This window comes from Tursiops truncatus, chromosome 8 (assembly GCF_011762595.2).
Source record: "Tursiops truncatus isolate mTurTru1 chromosome 8, mTurTru1.mat.Y, whole genome shotgun sequence".
Taxonomy (NCBI): domain Eukaryota; kingdom Metazoa; phylum Chordata; class Mammalia; order Artiodactyla; family Delphinidae; genus Tursiops; species Tursiops truncatus.
Window position 1 is genome coordinate 67,555,420 of NC_047041.1, and position 17,698 is coordinate 67,573,117.

The following is a 17,698-nucleotide window of genomic DNA, read 5'->3' on the forward strand; positions in this document are numbered from 1 at the left end:
GATAACAAAGTACTACCCCCACCCTACCTTGTATTCAGGAGTAGCATAGTGAAGAGTAATCTTATGGCATTTTGGCATTACCATCTGATGTCATCTTGGGAAAGTTGATTGGCTTCTAAAAATTATTTGTACTCACCAAAATTTTGATAATTGTGTTTAATTCAATACATTAAAAAAAATCCCTAAAAAGGATGGTTTTTAACTTTGCATTGTTATTTATCATCAGTACCATCCTCCCTTCTCCTTGAAACTCCCACCCCACCCCATCTTCCCTAATTCCCTCTCTTCTTTATTTTTATCCAGTAACACTTAACACCATCTAACACACAAGTGTCTTGCTTCTTTGCTTATCTTGGTTTTCCCACTAGAAAGAGAGCCCCATGGTGCAAGGATTATTTTAATCTTATTATAACTATAACCCCAGTGCTTAGATAAATGCCTGGAATGTATCAAGCACTCAGATACTTATTGAATGATTGAATCATATTGCTATGATTAGAATACACATGTGTTAAATTTCACAGAACCACAAAGAAGGAAAGGCAGACGGCGAATATTTTGTCAGCTAATGCACCATCTCACCGAAAACCACAAGATATGGAAGGAAATCATAGAGGAAGAAGAGAAATGTAAAGCTGATGGGAATAAACTACAGGTGGAGAATTCTTCCTTACCTCAAGGAGATGAGATTCAGGTCATTGAAGAAGCAGATGAAGAGGAAGAGAGACAGTTGGAATAAAAGAAAAGGCATATTGAAGAAGCCCTGAGGGCCGTGCTCAGTGCCGACGTCACTGCCTAGTGCTCACCACGCTGGCTTGGAACCGACTGCACCTAGGTGGACAGGCGCTAACACTGTGAGAGGATCCCTGCTGTGCCGGCAGTTTCCCACTCCCATGCACTTTCACCACACGGACTAAAAGTATCCTTGGAGCTTGGTTTCAGTTGACTTGTGTTGCCAAGCCCTTACTTAATGCCTTTACTGGTGTATAAATATTAATACTTTGTCATAATACTGCTTTGCTGGCTAGAAGGCTCTTATTTTTCATGAGGGGGGAGCTATAACTAAAAACTCAAGTGACTCACTTTAGTTTCCTAAGTGGCCAGAACCTTTTCCTTTCTTGAAGACAGGATTAAAAAACAACAACAAAAAATGGGAATTCCCTGGCGGTCCAGTGGTTAGGACTCGGAACTTTCGCTGCCATGAATCCCTAGTAGAGTTCAATTCCTCATCAGGGAACTAAGATCCTGCAAGCTGAGCAGCACAGCTGAAAAAAAACCCAAAAACAAAAAACGCCACCAAAAAACATGATTCATATTGTACTTCCAAATGTGTCTTTTATGTCTTTGAATGTTTGGGGGGGAAATGTCTGTGCCTATCTATAAAAAAGAAATCCAGCGTTGCCTTTCTGAGGGATCTGTTCAATGCAATATACCGTTCAGTGCTGTTCTCCAGCTAGGTTTATCCATGAAGGACTGAGTAACCTTTGTTATATTTAACAAAATCCAGGTGCATCAATTTTTGATGCTTTTTACTGTTTTTTTTTTTTAATCTACTATGTGTGTGTTCTTTCTGCTCAGAGCATTCAGGTTTGCCGTGGACATCAGAAGTCTGAATTCCAGTCTTACTGACTTTATATCCCATGGTTGAATTTTAAAGCTGTTTAGGTTTAACAATGAAGGAATTTTATTCTTTAGTCAAAACTGTTCTTATTTTAACTCTTGCTCAGGATTAGTATTTTTAAACATTTATTTTAATATAAACACAGCACAGATTTGTCAGAAGAAAAAAAAATGTCCTAATATCAATGTTAACCTTTTATGAAATGAGCATTATTCTCTCTTCTTAAATTTGAGACTAATTAAAGCCAAGGAAAAGGAGATGTCTGTCTTTCGCCTTAATACAAAAATCAAATGCAATTAATCCTATCAAAGATAAAGAACAAATGAAATAGCATGAGCTCTAAAGGTCACATACATTGAATAAATAATTGAATATGTGCTTAATCTTTAGATCCATATCTTGGGTGTTGTGTGTTACTGTAAAACTGATGCTCATCTTTCTGTTAGTTTCCTTCTGCCTTGAGACTACATGAAATGACCTATGACTACTCAATACTTCTAGAGCTCAACTGCAAGTCTAGTTTCTGAGATAAAGTAAATGGTGGGAGTACTTATTTAATTTTTATATTTTAAAAACCTAAATATTTTAGTAAATCATTTTACACAAAAGCACATTAAGATAATTACAAAGAAAATGGGCCATATTTACAATGTTTATAAACTTGTTAGGGTCCAGATATATACCCTAGTTGTGAAAATTTTTTTGAAGATATAAAATGCAGCCAGAATGACAGCAAGACGGTAGACAATATTTTCCATTATTTTTGGAGACTGTATTATATTTTGGATCTGTGCAGCTCTTATGAAGCTTTTTCAGTTTTCCAAGGTAATTCTTTTTTAAATTAATTTTTACTGTATAGTTTATTTACAATGTTGTGTTATAGTTTCTGCTGTACAGCAAAGTGAATCAGTTATACATATACCTATACCCACTCTTTTAGATTCTGTTCCCATATAGTTCATTACAGAGTATTGAGTAGACTTCCCTATGCAAGGTAATTCCTTTAAAATATGATGTCAGCAGGCAATTTCTTACCTACCTAGATTATTTAGCTTATCTGAAAGATATCAATTAAAGATCTACATAAGTGTTGAAAGTTTTGATCCTGTATAGTATCATAATATTTAATGGATCACTAAGCTTTATTTATTAGATACGGTGAGTGCTAGCTCCTTCCTACTACTTTTGCTACCATTGCCACATCACTGTAAACTGGCCTCTCATTACTGAGTGATAAAATTTTAACTAATTTATTGAGTTTGCCCTTATAATGTCTATATCCTGTGCTTGTCGTTCTCTTGAGTACATTTTACATCCTGCAGAAGTATATTTCTGCTATTGCAAACTACATATATATATATAAATTCACACACATGCATGTGTGCATAATGACTCAAATTTCCTTACTTTCTATTTTATTAAAATTTTGTATTGGGTTTAGTGTATATTTTTATTTTCTCAAAAGAAGCATGTTTTTATTCTGTTAAAAATGCTATTACTGAAAATTCACTTAAGTAATTTAACCCTGAAATTATTTAGCCTTTACAAAATAATTGGCATATATTAAAATAACCCAAACACTAAAAAGTATTCTTGCTGAAACTTAAATTCATAAATTGTAAGAAATGAATGTGAGTGTATGTTAAGTATAAACAGTACTATTAGATGGAATCTTACTTGAGAAATTGTGGAAAGTCATATTGCAGATCCTATTTTGGTTATTACTGAATCAGATTAATTTTCTAATTAGAATCATTTTCATCATGAATTTGCTGTTGTTTTAAGTCACTGGTCTTAGAAATAATCTTGTAGTGCTATAATATCTGTGTGCTTACTGACATTTTTCTCCATAAAAGTCTACTTTTTAAAGTTATTTCATGATTTGAAGGCTGTTTCCTGCTATTCTCACTCTGCTGGTGCTGTTGGATTTTTCTACTTATTTTTACAAGAATCCTAGGAATTCTGGCACTGCTTAGGTTTCTGTCTATATTGCATGATCTCATAGGAACAACCTTCACAATAGAGACGAATAGAATGAACTCTGGTTTCTTCACTGTAATTGCCAAGCCAGTCAGCAGCTCTAGAGGGTGTGTGGGGATGACTGGTATATGGAGCAGGGATGAAAGCTTCCCAGAGACTTTAATGCTGAGAACTGAAGACTTAATGAGTTAGCTTGGAGATGATGGCTTGGCTTGTGACCAGAGAATAACAGCATGTGTAGAGGCCAGGAGAAAAAGCATCCCACCTTGGAGGAGCCGAAAGAGATTTAGGATGGCTGAAACTTAGAGTGCAAAAAGAGGGGATGGTAGAGAGAGAGAGGTTAATGAAGGGACTTGTAAAGCATGACATGCCACTTAAACTTTATTCCAAAAGGAAATGAGGAAAAATTGAAAGAGTTTTAATATGAAAGTGACATAATTAGATTCACATTTTATGAGGATCATTCAAATAACGTATCATGTTGAGTGGAAGAGTAAGATTAGACATGGGGAGACCTCAGTGCTCTAGGATAGATTGTAGGACAACAGGAAAGTGAACGGACTTGAGATTTAAGGTATACAATAGAATCAATTTACCCTGATTAACTGGGTATGGTGGTAAGAAAGAGATGATGACCTTTCACAGCCTCCTCACCTGGGAAGCTTCCTAAACCTGATGTGCAGGCCACAAACCAGACCAATCTAATCAGAACGTGGAAAAGAGGGTGGAAGTTGGGTATCAGCATTTTGCAAAAGTCCCTTGAGATTCCAGTGAGCATCCAAGGTTGAGAACCAATGTATTAGAAGTCCCTGAGGGGCAGGCATGAGTGAGGGCCACGCAGACTGCCTTACTCTGCCTCCCACTCCATCCTCCATCATCTACTCCTCAGGTGCCTCCTCCCTGTCTTAGGGCTGCTGCTGAAGCTCCAGTCAGGCCACACCCCTTAACTGCTTTCCCCTATATTTGCTGTCCCCTCCCTGTTGATGGCCCTAATGGATTCTGCAGGTTAAACATTCACAGCCGGGAATTCCCTAGTGGTCCAGTGGCTGCCTTTCCATTGCAGGGGGCAGGGGTTCGATCCCTGGTGGGGAATCCCACAAGCCCCATGGTGCAGCCAGAAAAAAACAAACAACCTTCACAGCCATGTCTAGCTGCCCTGAGATTAGCCTGTCAGACAATGGCAGAAACCGCTCTTACTCCTGATTCTAATGGAATAATTTACAGTAAATGGTCTCCCTTCCCCCACCAAGGAGCCCAGTCTCCTTAGACAAATGGAGGTGAGCAAGGGCTGCCTCTAATGGGATGCAGGAGCAGAAATGAGCTGTCCAAATGGAGTGGCTGTCACAGCAGCTGCTGTATTAAGTGAGAGACACTGAAGGCTTCAAATCCTTCTTGTAAACTAACCACTCCTGGTGAGAGATGCAGCCAAGAGTCGTACAGAACCCAGGCTACAGGCTCCAGGGTGGGATTTCCAATTAGAAAGGGCCCCAGGGGAGGTGACTAGGGGGTGGGGGTCCCCCTCTTCCCTGTTGACTTCCTACATCCTTCTTCCTCCTCCCCTTCTTCCCACCCCTTCACACCCTCACCCCTGCTCTGCCCTAGTGTTTGAAAGGATTCCTTGGAGCCTTATTCCTACTCACTTTAAGAGAGAAGTTCCATTCCAAACCCTTGCTCTGGGCTCAGGTGTCCTCCACTAGTGTATGGGGGGAGCCGAGATTAAGATGCCTGATACCACCTGGCACTGGTGCCTTCCTGGGAACCACGACTCTGAGGACTCACTGATCAAGGAACATTTTCCATGCCCATAAACTTTTCCATCAAGAGAGATGCTGCTCAGCATTGATTATCCATTATTAATTCCCTCATTCAATAAATATTTATTTTCAACACAAACAAGGTGAATCCCATGTTTCTTCTACAAGTTGTGTACAGCCCAGCAGCAGAGAGAAATATGTGCACATGGCGGGACACTCACTGGAGCTGTAGCTCAGATGCCACAGAGGTGGCACTGACAAGATCTCCTTGTCAATATGCTCAAGTTCATGTTCATTTGGTCATTGGTGACCACATAAGTTGCAGTATGCAAGGAGGAGACTTCTGGAAGGAAAGAGAATTAGACTGTGGCCAGTCCCTTGGTTGATGTTAACTAGACTTATTGTGGTGATCATTTTGCACTATATACAAATATCTAATCATCGTGTTGTACACGTGAAACTAATTAATATATCAATTATATCTATTAAAAAAAAACCTTAGTAAGTGGTGAGGGGAGACCAGCATGGTAGACAGACACTTTTCGCTTACAGCTGATTTCTAGACTCCACCTGCTGGCAGACATAGGACACTCCTCAACGTACTGCTAACACTGTGTACATTGATTCAGAAATGGGCGGGACAGAGCTTGCCTGTGAAGGTCCCCCCAACGCCTACAGTTGAGCTTGGCAGGACAAAGGTAGATAGTAATACCTGCAATGCCTTAACCTTCTGAAGACAACACTAAGACAATTTAAGGATTGAATGGGAGGTAGAAGATAGGTTTGATGGCCTACCTCCCCTTTCTGGGAAAATTTCTATCTCCATGTGGTTTAGACGACCTTGTTGGAACCACAAGGGTCTGACCCACCCCTCAGGCCAGAGTTGATTGATCCAAGAATTTACACCGAACCCAAGTTCCAACCCATAGACTAAGCTTAGTCCGCCACATTCCTCCTAAGAATTTGAACTAGTAAACTAAGAAACCAAGATTAAGAACCACACTATCAGATAGTAGAGATATTGGACTTAAAAGGTCATTACAATGGATCAAATTTTTGTGTTCCCCCAAGTTCTTATGTTGAAACCTAATCCCCAATGTGACAGTGTTTGGAGGTGGGGCCTTTGGTTGGTAATTAGGCCAAGAGGGCAGTTATGCAAGGGAGGATTAACATTAGAAATTGAATAATGGGAAATTCCCTGACGGTCCAGTGGTTAGAACTCAGCGCTTTCACTGCCCTGGGCCCAGGTTCAATCCCTGGTCAGAGAACTCAGGTCTCATAAGCCACATGGCACACCCCCAAAAAATTTTTTTTGATTAATGTAATTAAACACATTAACCAATTAAAGGAGAAAAAAAGAATTATTATCTCAATGGATGCAAAAAATAATAAAAGTCACTCATTTAAGAAACAAAAGAGGAATGAAAGAAGGATGGATGCATGGGAGGGAAAAAAAGAGATAAACCTAGAATATAGGGAACTTAGGTTTGTGGGGTATGCACAAAAGAAATAACAGTCGATGACATATTTAACGATGAAATGTTAGTCATTCCCTTAAACAGACAAGAATGCTCACTATTATCACTTTTCATCAACATGCTACTGGAGGTTCTAACCACAGTGGTAAGAAATAAAAGCCATAATTGGAAAGGGAGAAACAAAATGGTCGTTATTTATAGACGATATTATTGTCTAATGGAAAATCCCAAAGAATTGAGAAAAAATTATATTTTTCAAAATAGAAAGTTTAGCACTATTGTCATATGCTATCAATACACAAATTTCTACTGCATTTTCAGAGAACAGCATCAAATTCTGCTGTCACCAATTTTAGCTTAGAAATGATCCCCAAGTTCAGGGTCCCAGGCACACTTTAATTCTCTTGAGTCTTCACACATAGTCAAAATCCCCTGCTGGGGGCTCCCTGCTTGTTTTTAAAGGAAAGTTTTTAAAGAGGATATTCACAGTTAAACGTCATCAGGAAGACAGACAGTGTAAGTGCCATCCAGCTGCTAACACTTTGTCTCAGTCTATTTTCCCTTAATAGCCCTTTCAATACTATCAGCCTAAATGAAGACAAAGAAGATCCAAAAAGATATAAAATATCCACCACTAGAAGAGTTAGTATGATTCATTGCATTTAAATTCAAATAACTGCTTTTGGAAAAGGATAAATGGAGAAGGGCTGGTTTAATCAGCCCTCTAATGATAATAGCCCTGGAAGCTGTTGTCAATTACCTATGTTTCTCTGGTTAAGAAAAAGAAAAAAGGCAAAGGGTGTCATAAATTGCATTCGTCAGAATATACTGTCTGCATCCACCCCATTCTGAAATAGCCAGATAAAATAAATGGAACATTGGTAAATTAGAAGTCCAGAGAAGAGTGATAAGAGCCAAATCAGATAAAGAACGTATGATAACTACCCTGAACTTGGTGTTTATTTTTCCCATCTAGGACTTTACACTTTTACCACATAAGTATGTTTCTATTACAAACAGATGCACTTTTTAAACTTTAAATAAAGAGCACCATACTTCACACCTTCTTTGCAAGTTTCTTCTTGCAAAAAATTTTTTAGGCTTATTCATGTTTACATGTGTAGCTCTATTTCATTCATTTAAATTTCTGAATTGTATTACATTGTACTTATCCATTTCCTCTTGAGGGACATTTAAAGATTTTTTTAATATATGCTATTGTAATAAACATTGAACTTAAAGGGAAATTTTAAAACATACAAATCCTATGACCCATCTTCAGAGCTTTTGACTTAGTAGGTCAAAGACAACCATATAAAAACCACCACTACCACCTGTGATTCTAATGTTCACGTCAGTTTTTCAACCATTGAAGGTTGACCCCATCTCCACTCACCACCTCTCTCCCTACACCACTTTACAATTAAGTCCCTGGAAGTTTACAAAGTCCCTAGAAGTTTGGACATGCTCAAGGTCAGAGAAAGATTCATGGATTTTGCAGCCATCATGTGCTAAACTTTAGATAGGTCCTGTGGATATAAAATAATAAAGAAAACAGAAAAAACCCTGCCTTCCTTGAGCTTATCATCTAGACCAGCGCTTTTCAAACTTTTATGTGCATATGAATCACCTGGGGATCTTAAGGCATAGATGCTGATTCACAAATCTAGGTGGGCCCGAGATTCTGCATTACTAATCAGCTCCCAGGTAATGCTGCTGGCCCATGGACCAGACTTTGCATGGCAAGGAGTGGAACAGCTTCAAGGCTGAGACTAGAATGCAGGTTTCCTGACTCTGATAACCTGAAGCCAGGGTCTGATTCCCTAAGCAGCTCCCCAAAGACAAATTTACTGGTTACCTGAGGGTGAATATTCTGCAAGCGTTTGATGGAATTCCTTTCAAGACCAAAATTAAGGAAACAAAAAGAGAAATAAATTTAAAAAAAGAACCTATGATATTTTAGCCTGGAGAAGCAAAGACTCACAGGGGAACCCAAGTGAAAGCTTTCTTTCAATGTTTGAAGTGGGGGCCACATATTTAAATACCTACAAGACCAGATAGAACATTCAAATTAATGTGGACTTCGTGTAGTACACATGTATATATCACGTAAAAAGCCACAACTCAGCTCTAATTGTTTTTTGCTAGTCAAAAGGCCAGCCCAGCATTTATGGAATATCATATTTTTTAAAAAGAAACGCTGAAAATATGGATTTTACAAGAAATTTAGATTGTTTTTAAATGTCAACTTTTATTTTTTAAATTAAACCTAAATATTCTGGAACCAATACCTATGTGGTTTCCCCCACATCACAAACGAGCAATTCTCCGACAGCAACTGGGTGTCCTACAAGTCAACTCTATTCTGACACTATTTACCCAGAGATAGCATCAGATTCCACAAGGGCTCAGTCCCACAAGACGGCCCCCACTCAAATACCAGCCTCAAGTCCATGTTGTTCTGACCAACTGGCTATAAATCAGAGGCTCCTGCTACCCTCTCTTTGGGTTCAATTAATTTGCTAAACCAGCTCACAGAATTTAGAAAATCAATTTACTCACCAGATGAGTGGTTTATTACCGAGGATATTAAAGCACAGGAATCAACAGCCAGATGGAGATTCACAGGGTGAGGCTGAGAACAAAGAAACTTCAGTCCTCTTGGAGTTTGGAGCCCAGCACGGCGGCACGTAGAGGCATTCTGCTTCACCAACCTGGAAGCTCTCTGAAACCCCTCCTTTTGGATTTTAATGATGGCTTCACTACACAGGCATGGTTGATTAAATCCTTAGGCATTGGTGATTAATTCAACCTCCAGAACTTTTCTTCTCCTCCTGGGTAATCAGGGAGTGGGGTTGAAAGTTCCAACCCTCTAATCAAGGTGGTTCCCCTGATAACCAGCCCCATCCTTACTTACTTTCCAAAATCACCTCATTAACATAAACCCAACTGTTGTGGAAAGAGGCTTGTTACGAATAACAAGGCACCCATTTCACTTCTATGGCTCTGAAGCATTTTTTCAGGAATTGAGGACAAGAGACAAAATACTGTAACAAAACATGCTCCATTGGTCTTACAGTTTAGGAAACTCCCAAGGGTTTGGGAACTGTGAGCCAGGAACTGTGGATGAAGACCAAATATATTTATTGTGAATTTTTATGAGTCAGGAATTTAGAAATGTCTTGTCTGAGCAGTTCTAGCTCAGGATCTCTCTCATGAGGTCACAATCCGATGCTAGCTGGGTCTGCAGTCATCTTAAGGTTTGAGAAGAATCTACTTCCAAGGTGGCTCACTCACGTGGTTGGCAAGTTGATCTGGGCAACTGGTGGGAGGCCTCACTTTCTCTCCATGTGGGCCTCTCCACAGGACTGCTTGAGTGTCATCATGACATGGTGACAGGTTTCCCCAGTCAGGGAGACCAAGGTGAAAAGCTGCAACGGTTTTAGACAAGCCTTAGAATTCACGCACCACCACTTTCATCGCATGCTATTCATTATACAAACTAGCTGTGATTAACAAGTTTGTGTGTACCAGGTGAGGATAATTAAGGGTATTTTTGGAGGCTGGCTATCACAGGCTGTACGTTGCTTTTCCTTGTTTTTGTTTTGTTTTGTTTAGCGTGATTTATCCTGGAGATCTCTCCATATCGCTACATAGAAAATTCCTGACTCTTTAGAAAGCTGTAAAATATTCTATGGCAGAATATACTATTCCTCTATTGATAGATATGTATTGTTACATTGACTTTTTTGCTTCGTTTTGCTATTAGAAATAACACATCAGAGAATAACAACCTGGCACTTATGTCTCTTCATAAGTGTTCAAGTGTATCTGCAGGAGAAATTCCTAAGAATTAGAACTGTTCAGTCAAAAGGTGAATACATCTATTATTTGATAGATAATGCCAAATTCCCTTCCGTAGTAAATGTGTGTAAATTTGTACTTTCATCACCCATGTATGAAAGTGCATGTTTCAGCACAACCTTCTCAATAGTGATTACAGTCAAGTTCTAGGATTTTTGCCAATACAATAGATGAGATATGTTATCTTAGTAAAGTTTACATGTGCATTTCTTTTCTTGATTAAGGTTTAGTTATCTTTTTAGATGTTTACAATGTGGTGTATGTTATGTGAACTGTCATAACTGGACTTTTGACCAATGTTTTCTAATGCATTATTAAGACTTTTTCTCCTGTGTTCTTGTATTAAGGAGATTAGCCATTTGTTTGCAATAAGATTTGCGTATTTCTTCCCAGGTTGTTTCCACTTATAGTGTTGTTTGCCTTGTAGAGGATTTATGTTGTTTTTATGTTTTGTTTTATGTTTCTATAGTATATCCTGCAATAGAATATTGTACAGCTATATAAAGAATAAGGAAGTTTTCTATGTAGCAATATAGAGAGATCTCCAGGATAAATCATATTAAACAGAACAAAAAAAGAGTTTACAGAATGTAAACAAAGAATCTTAAAATTTGTATGGAGACACAAAAGACCCCGAATAGCCAAAGCAGTTTTTAGGGTAAAAAAATGGAGCTGGAGGAATCAGACTCCCTGACTTCAGACTATACTACAAAGCTACAGTAATCAAGACAATATGGTATTAGCACAAAAACAGAAATATAGATCAATGGAACAGGATAGAAAGCCCAGAGATAAACCCATGCACCTAAGGTCAACTAATCTATAATAAAGGAGGCAAGGATATACAATGGAGAAAAGACAGTCTCTTCAATAAGTGGTGCTGGGAAAACTGGACAGCTACATGTAAAAGAATGAAATTAGAACACTCCCTAACACCATACACAAAAATAAACTCAAAATGGATTTGGGACCTAAAGGTAAGACTGGACACCATAAAACTCTTAGAGGAAAACATAGGAAGACACTCTTTGACATAAATCACAGCAAGATCTTTTTTTGATCCACCTCCTACAGTAATGGAAATAAAAACAATAAACAAATGGGACCTAATGAAACTTCAAAGCTTTTGCACAGCAAAGGAAACTACAAACAAGACGAAAAGACAACCCTCAGAATGGGAGAAAATATTTGCAAACGAATCAATGGACAAAGGATTAATCACCAAAATATATAAACAGCTCATGCAGTTCAATATTAAAAAAACAAACAACCCAATCCAAAAACGGGCAGACATTTCTAAATAGACATTTCTCCAAAGAAGACATACAGATGGCCAAGATGCACATGAAAAGCTGCTCAACATCACTGATTATTAGAGAAATGCAAATCAAAACTACGAGGTATCACCTCACAGCAGTTGGAATGGGCATCATCAGAAAATCTACAAGCAACAAATGCTGGAGAGGGTGTGGAGAAAAGGGAACCATCTTGCACTGTTGGTGGGAATGTAAATTGATACAGCCACTATGGACAACAGTATGGAGGTTCCTCAAAAAACTAAAAATAGAATTACCACATGACCCAGCCATCCCACTACTGGGCATATACCCAGAGAAAACCATAATTCAAAAAGAGACACGCACCCCAATGTTCATTGCAGCACTATTTACAATAGCCAGGTCGTGGAAGCAACCTAAATGCCCATCGACAGATGAATAGATAAAGAAGATGTGGTACATATATACAATGGAGTATTACTCAGCCATAAAAAGGAACGAAATTGGGTCATTTGTTGAGACGTGGATGGATCTAGAGACAGTCATACAGAATGAAGTAAGTCAGAAAGAGAAAAACAAATATTGTATATTAACGCATATATGTGGAACCTAGAAAAATGGTACAGATGAACCGGTTTGCAGGGCAGAAACAGACACAGATGTAGAGATCAAGCATATGGACACCAAGGGGGGAAAGTGGTGGGGAGGGTGGGGGGGGTGGGATGAATTGGGAGATTGGGATTGACATATATACACTAACATGTATAAAATGGATAACTAATAAGAACCTGCTGTATAAAAAAATAAAATAAAATTCAAAAATTCAAAAAAAAAATAATGTAAACAAAGGACGTTGCAGCCATTCAACCTTCAGCCACTGCAGCAGTTTGCCCTCACCCGCACAGCGCACCCTGAGGGGGTTCAGGATGGAGAGAAAACAGGATACTGGCCATAGATAGTTAACGTACATGTCAAAGGAAGAATTTAAATAAGCCCAGACTCTTGCATCTTCTCATACACAGAAAAGTGCTAAATTCATTAACTTGGGATGTCTGGTTTTTCCTTAATTAGCAGTAATATTGATATTTTGATGTTCGACTACCTTTTTTTTTTTTTTGCAAAAACTCCTATATATCCTGACTCCTCCCTTAGGATGTATCCCAGGCTTAAATCCTCATAATGTCCCTAAATAAAGCATAATCCTCAACTTTTAGTTGTGCATTTTTTTTCAGTCGACAGTAGTATATCAAGGCATATGCTATGAGATATGGGTTCAAATTTTTAACTGGTTTCAAATAACTGAAAAGAACTCCCAATACCATTTATTAAAAGTTCCATCTTTGTTCCACAGACTTGATGTTCTTCTATGTATTTGAATTTATTTCTGACTTTCTTTTCAATTCTATTTGTCGGTCTGTTCATGCCATTATTACAATATTCTAATTATTCAAATTCTATAGTATATTTCAATACCTGATGGGGCTAAAACCCCCATACAGCTATTTTTTTGTGGCTATTCTTTTACTTTTCATGTAAATTTTAGAAACAGCTTGTCTGGTCTTATGGGGAAAAATACCTGATCTCATTAAATTCATACCTTAGCCAAGGGAGAACCAACATCTTTGTGTTGTCTTCTTATCCAAGAACATATCTATCCATTTGTCAAAGTCTCCTTTTGGCTCTGTAGGGGAGCAGAATTTGCCACCCTAAAATATGTCTCTACAGCATATTGCTTTAGCCTGGTTATTTTCTGAGAAAAGGCAGACTTTACATATTATTTAATTTTTGTTTGATTTTCTGTTACTCTCTGTCAATTAAATTCTTAGATCAGCCAGAGGAACTTTGAAATGAAAAGGAAAATTTCTTCCTCCTCTACAGCTCCTTCAAGAATGTTTTAATGTTTTCCCCACTCATCTATTTCTATTGATTTTGTAAAAAGGTACTTTCTCTTCCATGTATCTAATGGTTGCTGTACATATAATAACTATTGATTTTTTGTATTTTAATTTTATATCCTATTACTTTATTAAATTATCTATTTATTCTCATGGGCTGTACGGGAATATAGTCATATTTTCTGCAAATAAAAAGTTTTACTCTTTTCAAGTCTTGCAATCTAATGTTGTCATTGTGCTAGCTAATACCTTTAATACAAGAAAACAGTACGGGGAAAGTGGACTCATTTTCTTGTTCTTAACTTTAAGGGGATACCTCCACTATTTTCACATCAGTTTTGGAATGTGTATATATAATACACATTATATATACACATATTTACATATGTACACATTGTATGTTTTAGAGGTGTATATATACATGTATTCATTCTATCAATTTGTATTTTATTAAATGTTGAATTTTGTCAAATGCCTTTTTAACATCTATGAGCTTGTCCATATGAGTTTTCTCTGTAAATGATTAATGTTTTCTAATACTGAACCATTCACATATTCCTGGAATAAACTCTACTTGATCATAATGTATTAATTTTTAAATGTAGTGTTGGATCTTTTTTTTTTTTTTTTTTTTTTGCAGTACGCAGGCCTCACACTGTTGTGGCCTCTCCCACTGCAGGGCACAGGCTCCGGACGCACAGGCTCAGCGGCCATGGCTCACGGGCCCAGCTGCTCCGCAGCATGTGGGATCTTCCCAGACCAGGGCACGAACCCATGTTCCCTGCATCAGCAGGCAGACTCTCAACCACTGCGCCACTAGGGAAGCCCTGGATCTTTTCTTAATAATTTATTTAGGACTTTTAAATTGATATCCATGTTTGCTGTTGTTTTGATTCTAAAATAGCATTCAAAATTTTCCTTTTGTTTCTATGCTCTAGAACAGCTCAAATAGTTTTCTGAGGGTCACATCTTTGGCAACTTTTTTTTTAATGAAATCTGGTCTGTTAAGACTTTGTCTTCCTAGGGTCATCTTTGGTAAATTATATTTTCATAGAGATTATCCATTTCAAGTCTTCAAACTTCTTTGCATTTAATTGTATAAATCAATTTCTTATGATTATTAAAATTCTATTTCTGGATTATTCTCTTTTGTTATTTTGTATTTTGAGTATTTATGCTGTCGCCCCTAGCTACTAGTTTTTCTAACTCCAAAATCAGCAAACTTTTTTGTACAGGGGCTGATAGTAAATATTTTAGGCTTTGCAGACCAAGCACATTATGTAGGTACTTATATAAAAGAGAAACAATTTTCTACAAGATTTTTATTGATGACATTCATAATATAATATAGTAATACTATATTAAGTACTTTTTTTAAAAAAGTAATATTGATCCACTAATGAGAAAAAGGGAATTCTTTTTTAGGAGATAAAATTTCACTTAATTGGGGTTCAAAGTGTGTGTTTCCTGTCATTCAAAACATTACAAATGTTCATCTGTTAATGCTGATCTGTAATGAGATTTACATGTTTCATATTTGAAAGTGCCTTTTTACACAGATGGGTACTGCCAAATTCTGATATCAATCCATGAGCATCTGATTTTAATTAAGTATATTAATCACTGGGAAGGCATTTATAGAATTCTATTAAATTCTCTGATATTTGCCTTTTAGCATGTCATTACTTTGCAGACTAAACACTTGCAATTGAAGGTTAGGTGGAAGCTCCTCAACTACACAGTTAAATAAATTTTGAAATAAGAATTTTTTTTTGCATTTGCATCGAGGTCCAAAAAAGAGCTTCTGGAACTTTAGTTTGAGCTCACAAAATTTATCTGCTGAAAGGCTGCATGGGGATGGAGGCCTAACTTCTTGTTTTAACTGTTGACACCACAAGAAGTATAGAAAGTGTTAGGTTGTTGTTGAAATGATTTTACCTGCTCTAAAGGCCAATGTCCAGGGTCATTCAGTACTTGATAACAGTAGTTAAAGGTGGTTCTCCTCATTCAGAAATATTTCAATCTTGGCCCTGAGCTCAAAAAAATTTGCAATAAAGTGTTATCACTGCTAAATCATTGAAGTGTGGTAGAGCAGGTCAGGATATTCTGCTCCTATTTCTGACAAAAATTCACAAAACTGATGATGGTTAAGTGCATAAGAATAAATGAAGTTCACTGTTGACACTACTGGTTTTATAACACATGATAGATTCAAGCACTTTCTGCAAAGTACCTGCTGATAATACAATTTGTACAACTATGCCTTTTAATGCTCCACATATATTTTTACTATCAATTGTAACACATCTTAGCAGATTCCATCTTAGGTTGTGCTGAATCAGTGTTTTCTCATTGTCTTTGAAAATAACCTCTTCCGTACTTGTCACAGGCAGACTATTCACAAAGGCTAAATCTTCAAACTTCGCACTGACTCTGAATAAACAACTGAACAGTATTGGTAATATTTATTTACTCACTGAGAGAGACGGAAGACCACTCAATCTTCTGCCTTGTTGTTTTTTTTTGTTTGTTTTTTTTTTGTGGTATGTGGGCCTCTCACTGTTGTGGCCTCTCCCGTTGTGGAGCACAGGCTCCGGACACGCAGGCTTAGTGGCCATGGCTCACGGGCCCAGCCACTCCGCGGCATGTGGGGTCTTCCTGGACTGGGGTACGAACTCGTGTCCCCTGCGTCGGCAGGCAGACTCTCAACCATTGCGCCACCAGGGAAGCCCCATATGTGTCATTTTTAAATACCTTATTGTAATTTCCTATCTACTTAACTGCTGCTATGAGGGTCACAGGGACCCTCGTTTGTAGGAAGAATGACGCCGCAACTCTTATGAAGCTATAGTAGGAAGCAAGATTTGAAAGCACTGGCAGGTTTTACATTAAATATACTGTAGAGCTATCTATTCTATCATCTGCCACCATGTCTAAAATACCTCTGTAGTCCAAACTCATTTATTTGGGTTTTAATTTCTTCTTTAGTCCACTATTAAACTGGACTAGCACCACACAATCTATTAATGGCAATACCTGATCAGAAAGGAGCTGGCATTGACATTTGGAAGCAAAGAGCCCAGAAAAGAGCAAATTGCAGTCAAGAAGGGATGAGGGGTACCTGGTGCTCAACAACAGGCTGAAAAGTCAGGTCATCGATGGCACTTCTTAGTATCTTAAGCAACAACTGTCATTTGTACATCTGTTTTCCTCAGATAATTCCACCTTATAAGTCATAAAAAGTTGGAAAAAGTAATAGCTAATGCTTATTATTACAGTCTTTAAAGACACATCTGTGTTCATTTGGTTTTTATGATGCTGTGATCCTTATACAAACACACACACTGTATAAACAAGGTTCAGGGGTGAGGCAAACACCTTGTTCCACAAAACAGCCAGGCACTTTCAGCGTCTTTCTGTACAGATGAGGTAGGGCTGGGGTTGCAACGTCATGCCTAACCTGGGCTTCAGATTTGGAACCAGTTCATGTGGAAAATGCAAGTGAAATCGCTGAAGCAATGTTGTAAAAAACAGGAACATTTCCATCCGAGCCAGCTGTTCTCCAAGACAATGTCTTCTCCCTCAACATAAAAAACAGGCATAATAATTTTTCTAAATCCACAATATTTACCAAAATTTATGTCTAATACGTACCATTCAAGAAACCTGGAATTTAAAGAAACTTAGAGGAAGTTATGTTTATTTTATTCATTACTTTTTAATAAATTTATTTATTTATTTATTTTTGGCTGCGTCAGGTCTTCATTGCTGCTCAAGGGCTTTCTTTAGTTACGGCGAGCGGGGGTTCCTCTTCATTGCAGTGCACAAG

General features: G+C 37.8%; 2 protein-coding genes across 5 annotated transcripts in view; one reads left to right on the plus strand and one right to left on the minus strand.

Moving 5' to 3' along the window:
- Positions 1 to 3,494, plus strand: part of PDE3B (phosphodiesterase 3B) — a 178,256-nt gene extending 174,762 nt beyond the window's left edge. Inside the window, exon 16 of the mRNA XM_019948403.3 lies at positions 525 to 3,494. Within this exon, the coding sequence (XP_019803962.1) occupies positions 525 to 739 (215 nt within the window). The 3' untranslated portion in view covers positions 740 to 3,494. The remainder of the gene's footprint in view (positions 1 to 524) is intronic.
- Positions 1,527 to 17,698, minus strand: part of CYP2R1 (cytochrome P450 family 2 subfamily R member 1) — a 38,952-nt gene continuing 22,780 nt past the window's right edge. For all 4 annotated transcript variants that reach the window (XM_033862582.2, XM_073808643.1, XM_033862584.2 and 1 more), the window contains one exon: positions 1,527 to 17,450. In XM_033862582.2, coding sequence (XP_033718473.2) covers positions 17,275 to 17,450 — 176 coding nt within the window. In that variant the 3' untranslated portion in view covers positions 1,527 to 17,274. The remainder of the gene's footprint in view (positions 17,451 to 17,698) is intronic.